The 6560-nt window shown below is 35.2% G+C and overlaps 1 protein-coding gene across 1 annotated transcript; it reads left to right on the top strand.

The window, feature by feature from the left end:
• Positions 1–4701: 4701 nt before the first annotated feature.
• Positions 4702–5385, top strand: LOC113359128. The gene is made up of 2 exons (XM_026602807.1): positions 4702–5238; positions 5344–5385. The coding sequence occupies exons 1-2, from the start codon at positions 4702–4704 to the stop codon at positions 5383–5385; spliced, it is 579 nt and encodes a 192-aa protein (XP_026458592.1).
• The last annotated feature ends 1175 nt before the right edge of the window (positions 5386–6560 follow it).

The following is a 6560-nucleotide window of genomic DNA, read 5'->3' as shown; positions in this document are numbered from 1 at the left end:
TATAAATCCCACAACCCCCGCTAAATTCAGACCGATCGCCCTAGGAAATACCATATACAAAATTATTTCAAAACTGATGGAAAACAGAATGAAAGGAATGCTGAGTAAGATTATATCTCTCTTTTCAATCTACATTTATTCCAGGGAGACAAATTTCTGATAATATAACAATTGTGCATGGACTTATTCACACTATGCGAAGAAAAGATAGTGAGAATGGGCTTGTGGGTCTTAAAATCGATATGTCTAAAGCATTCGATAGAGTCGAATGGAAATTTCTCATTGCCATAATGGTAGGCTTGAAAACCTACGATAATATTACTGCAAGTGCACAGCGTCTAACTTGTGGACAATAGCAAGTACAAGTCGTTCCCACGAGGAGTGTGAAATACTCTACCAACTAATACCAAAAATTAAGTAATCAACAAGATAATGTTTTAAGGATTTTTAGAAATTCGGAACAAAATGAAATGATAAATAATTTAAAGATAAACAAAATGAGTGTGGGTTAATAGGATTTTCGATTTCCACCAATTAATTATGCAAATTTTACTATTCGTTAAAATTAAATTCCACGCATTTTCAAATATTGTGTCTCCGCTATAGTTTTCTGCGCTTCATGGATAGCGATTCTAAAGCATTACCTATCAATCCTAAAGCATATCACGTCAAGGGATTTAACCAAATCACGCCATATCAATTGAAAAGCATAAATAATCAATGAAATCACATGAACAATAAAATACCAAGCTATATGAAGAAAAACTACTAGTCATTCAAATCATTATTGAGCATATAAATATATAGTTTACACAATTTATTGGTTTCTACCTAAACCCTAACATAACACTAGCTAGAAATGGCTTTCTCAAAAGCCATAAACATATTAAAATTAAACTCTAGCTAATGAAAAATGAAGAATCAAAAACAAAACTTCAAAACCCTTCCTTTGTTGCGGCACTGTGGCTGGGTGCCTCGCCTATGAAACAATTTTATGCTGCTGATATATATGGAGATACCAGGCCAGCTACATTTTGTCATTTTTTTCATTGTGGTTGTTGATATATGGAAATACCAGGACAACCTCATTTCATCATTGTGGTTGCTGATATATGGAAATACCAGGCCAACTACATTTCATAATTGTGGTTGTTGATACATGGAAATACCAGGCCAACCCGGCTGCTGATACATGGAAATACCATGCCAGCATAATACGTGCTGCTGATATATAGAAATACCAGGCCAACATAATTGATCATTGTGGTTGCTGATACATGGAAATACCAGGACAACCACATTTCATCATTGTGGTTGCTGATATAAGGAAGTACCACGCCAACCACATTTTTCCATTTTCGTCGCAAACACCATTAAGTCTCACATTTTGCTGTTTATTCGCTGGATGATCGAATTCACTTGTACTTTCAACAAAAGCACTAAAATAGTATTAGTAACTAAAATATTGTATCATATCTAATATAAATATGGATATAAAATGTAGCATATACATGCTTATCACATAATGACAAATATGAGTTTCTCTATATTTTGGTGTAATTTGGTGTTCGAATGTATTTCAACAACTAGTCTTTCTGTTCTGCTTAATGGTTCTCCCACTGCTTTCTTTAAACCCTCCCGGGGCTTAAGACAGGGAGATCCTATTTCCCCCTATCTCTTCATGTTTTGTATTGAAACCTTGTCGAGAACCATTATCAATGCTGAATCTACTGGCCTAATAAAAGGAATAAAAATATGTAAAAATGCCACATCAGTGAGTCATATTTTGTTGTCGACGACTGTTTAATTTTTTATGAGGCTAATATATCTAACAGCACAAACTTAGTTAAACTGTTTCTGATTTTGGAGAAGCTTCTGGACAGTTGATAAACCTTAGCAAATCTGGAGTCTTTTTTAGTCCTAGAACTAACCCGGACATACAATACGAGATACAAAAAATTCTGGGTGTTAAGGAAATTCCTTTGGATGATAGATATTTAGGAGCGCCCTTATTTACGAACAAATCTAAGATAAAATGTTTTGAACCCCTAGTTGAAAAAAATGCTTAATAGACTGGTTGGTTGGAAGAATCTAAACACTGCCGGAAAATCAGTTATGATAAAAAATGTAACTTCTTCATTAACTGTTTACCAAATGAACTGTTTTAAAATACCTAAGAAAATTTGAAAAAAATTAAATAATCTTCAAAGAGATTATTGGTGGGGAAAGGATGAGAACGGAAAAAATCAACAAGGAAAAAAAGGGGTCTACTTAAAATCTTGAGAGTCTTTCTGTAAGCCTTTAAGTAGGGAGGAATGGGGTTTCAAAATATAGAAAACTTTAATCTCGCCATGTTGGCAAAAATGGGGTGGAGACTGAAAGAAAAATATGAGTCCCTTTGTGCTAAACTCTTAAAAGCTAAGTATTATCCTAATACTGATATTCTTCATATGAAAACTAAACCAAATCAGAGAGACGGTTGGGCTTGGAAAGGAATCCTAAACGGTGTCGAACAAATCCAGAAACATTGTTTGTGGAAAATAGGAAGAGGTACTATGGTTAATGTATGGAATGATTACTGGATTCCAGAAATCAATCCACCAATACAAAAACCAAGTAGCGTAGCTGAAGATATAACAATGGTAAGCAAATTGATAACTGATGCGAAAACATGGGATATGGACAAATTGAGAGTCTGTTTCGACCAAAACACTATAAACTGTATCCTAAAAATAAACCTACCAACTAGGGATATGGCAGATACATCTCAATAGGATCTAAATGCAAAAGGTAATTTTACGGTTAAATCAATGTATAACAAAATTATCTCTACTAGTATTGATAACAAGGATTGGAACCTAATTTGGCAGCTGAAAGTTCCCCCATCGGTTAAAACTTTTGTATGGTAAGCCGCTAATGCTATCCTACCAAACATTTTGAGGGTTGCAGCAGTTATTCCCCATATAAATAAAACCTGTACTCTCTTTAATAGTGGTGAGTAATCTCTAACCCATTTATTTATGTATTGCAATTTCGCAAAACAGGTTTGGATGCATTTAAACTTCAGTATGGACTATGTGGTTGAAAATAACACTACTTTTCATGACTAGCTAAATTCTTGGTTTTCTAATACTAACAGAAACGGTTTCGTGATGCAGTGGCCTGAGTTTTTTAGTATCATTACTTGGCACATTTGGAAATCAAGATGTAATTGGGTCTTCAAAAAGGAAAAACAAAATAGTGCGGTCACTGCAAATGAGATAGTTAAATTCATAACTAGCATTTCTACTATAACATCTCCAAGTTACGATATTCTTCAAACTCTATATTATAATCCAATGAATGATGTCTGTCTTAATATATGTACATCAGCAAACAGAAACATTGAAACCAAAATGGCTTACAAATTCAGTATAGCCTTGACCATGATGAACCCCATATCTTTTTCTGGTATTGGTATAACTCTTGCTGATTTTGCAGGCTATACAATTGAAGTCCGGGGAGCTACCTGCAACTGCAATACTAGAGAATAATTAAAAACAAGAGGCGCAGAGATAGCTTTCCAGTGGGCGGCAGAATGGAGTGATCATGAGGTGGCTTTTCAGAGTGGTTCCATGCCTACTTTAATGTTGCTTAAGGGAATGTATGTTGAAGCTAGGTAACTCAGATACTCTATTAGTAATGACTTCCAAAACATCAATTTAGAAATCATAAACTTTAAAATTTCAAATCTAATTTTTTCCACTAGAATCGATGTAATGTGGGCAGCTAACATAGCAGCCTATTTTAATAGTTTCAATCTCCAAAATAGTTGGAAAGGAGAGGATTTAGGTAATTTGTTGAACTTCTTTAATTCTGAGTACTTTAACGAAAATATATCATGGTCAAATCCTGCTCCGATCATGACTAGATACTTGTTATTGTAATGTTAGAGGGTTTGTTCCTCTTCTTTTATGCAAAAAAAAAAAAAAAAAAAACTAGGAGCTCTCATATCTTTGAAAGCAAGCATTCAAGTGGGCTTTAAAATTGTTTTATACTGGTTTTTATCATAACTTCACAAAGGAGTTAGAGATTGACGCTGCTCTAATTATTTGTCAACCTGTTGGAATGATTGGTCGACTGGCTAACTGGATGCCTCCTGCTACATATGCATGCTGTCAAAATCAATGTATATGTGGAAATGGTCATTATACTTGTGCAGCTGTTGATAGAGAGAAGAATGGTAATTTTTGTGGTGCTAGCACAAAATTTAAACTTTGGACCGGTGGTGGAACTAGAAAAATTGTAATGGGAAGGGCAAGGGCTTGACAGTTTTTTACACCCGGCTTAAGTCCAAAGTTCAAACATGTTTTCCAGCCCAACTTAGAATAGGTTTTGGAAAAGAAGAGTTTTTAGTTTTACTCTATCCGGAGATATATTTTAGTAAAAACACTCCAAACAGAACCTGTTGCTTTAATATTTAGTAGTATAAATTAGTATAATTACCCTTTTATCTGTAATGACCCTTTTGTCAAAGGATAAAACAGAAAAAATAAGAAGTTTTTTTTATAGAAAACTACTTGCTTTCGGTTTCCTAATCTGAGAGGATACCTCAAGGCCGGTGCTTATATAAAGCGGACGAGAGAGGAATGTACGAAGAAGATTGCAAGAGCGGGAGACAAACAAGCTGCACTGTTAAAGATTGCATCTGCCGGAAAAGAGATGGATGTGCGCATCAGATTCTCAGATGGGAAATCATACTACCTTAAATTATGGTATTTTGATACCATACTAGAAATCAAGAAAAAGATCCGTAAATACTTGGGCATACCAATCTTCAGACAAAAACTATACGACCGCAATAGCCGTGGCTTAAGAGACGACCGCGATACCGAATTTTATAATATTATCCAAGGAACTACGCTTCTGCTGCAGGTTATTAATCCTGGAAACAGAACTCGGGACAGTGATAATGAAGATGAAAATGACAACAGTTATACAGCTTTTTCTTCAAGAACTATGATTCGATTGCTTATAAAAGTTGAATTGACGAAGAGAAAGTTTAAGCTTGCGATGGAGCCAAGTGACACAGTAGGATTTCTGAGAGCCAAGATTTGTGAACAGGAAGCACTTCCGATTATTCGACTCGTACTGAATTCAGGTGCGGCGTTAGGTGATGATAATAAAACGTTGAGTCATTACGGATTGGTTGCATATTCTAGAGGTAATAACAGTATTTGCCGTGATCATCAAGTGCATGTAATTATCTAATCTTAATTCAACAGCAGTTATACATGTACTTGGAAAATCTTTGTTCCAATGCAATTTAGCATTTTCTTTTTTTTTTTTTTATTGTCATCGCAGTTGTTTGGATTATCTAGGACACTAATTTTGATTGTTGACTAAATTAAACACCCGATTTTTGTACATAAAAGTGAGCAAAACCTATCTGGGATTGGTTTCCAACAAAGTTAAGAATCATGAGATAGTTATCGTGTAAAGCTTGTTCAGATTTTGTGGCCCAGGCCCAGCATAGTAATATACGTATCCAAAATTTTCCTCCATCGCTAATGCTTTGAAGAGCATATCTGGCGAAACTAATATAACTGTCTCGGTAAGATATTCTCTTCATCCTTCCTCTATGTATTGTTTACGGAATTTGGTTCTTCTAGGGGTGTATAGTCTATGGTTGTTTTTTACTCGATTCCATCTTTACCAGTTACCACAGAATCGTGCGTAGCTCCTAGGGCAACGAAATGATTTTCTCAGCAATAGCAAATGAGAGTTAATTTTACTCAAATGGTCTATGATCAAACTCCTATCATAGCTAAATATACTTAGGTGTGGTTGTAGAAACCACTGTTCTAACCTATCAAAAAAAATAAAAAAATTTGTATTCTTTATTTAAAAAAAGAAACATATTTTGAGGCATGCTCAAGGTTCGGCTGATAACCTATATTTTTTCCTAGGTTCGGCTGATAATTCAAGGTTCGGCTGATAACTTTTCAGCCGAACTTAAACAGATGTATGCGTCAAAACAGGTTTCTAAAAAAGAAAAAAGTTAAATTAAATTAAATTTGCTCTTTCTTAGTTTTTGTTCATCTTTAAAGCCTGTTAAGATTTTGTAATTCATAGTTGCCAAAGCCCAAGTCTGGCTAGCCATGACAAAATGATCACTAGAAAGACAATGGAGGGGGCTTTTAGACACCATTTGTCTTCAATTTTCAGCTGTGCTGCTCCCACCACCTCAAACAAAGTATTTATTTGTGCGCGACAAAGCTTGATTGTTTTCGAATACTATGATTCACGGGTGTAGTGTAGCTCTTTTGGCTTTTGCGAAAAAAGAAAAATATGCCATGGAACTCTGCAGTGACATTTGACTTATTAGTCTGCGTTACCGATGTGCATCCACGCTGGTGGTAGAATGGTTATTGACTGATATCTCCTGCATTGATGATTAACTGAAACCCACTAATGCGAGACCTTGCAGTCAGGACTAAGTTGACTAACAGAACTAGACAGACTCGGTCAACAGATATCTAATGTGCCTAGTTATTTTAAGCTTCATGCTTGAATGAGAA

Source organism: Papaver somniferum, chromosome 3, assembly GCF_003573695.1.
Source record: "Papaver somniferum cultivar HN1 chromosome 3, ASM357369v1, whole genome shotgun sequence".
Lineage (NCBI taxonomy): Eukaryota > Viridiplantae > Streptophyta > Magnoliopsida > Ranunculales > Papaveraceae > Papaver > Papaver somniferum.
This window is presented reverse-complemented; position numbering and strand designations above follow the sequence as displayed.

Bases quoted from the DNA above. Each gene is read 5' to 3' on its own strand.
- LOC113359128 (XM_026602807.1), top strand. From the start codon at position 4,702: ATGGATGTGCGCATCAGATTCTCAGATGGGAAATCATACTACCTTAAA. The intron at 5,239-5,343 runs GTAATTATCTAA...TTGTCATCGCAG, and splicing joins GCCGTGATCATCAAGTGCAT to TTGTTTGGATTATCTAGGAC.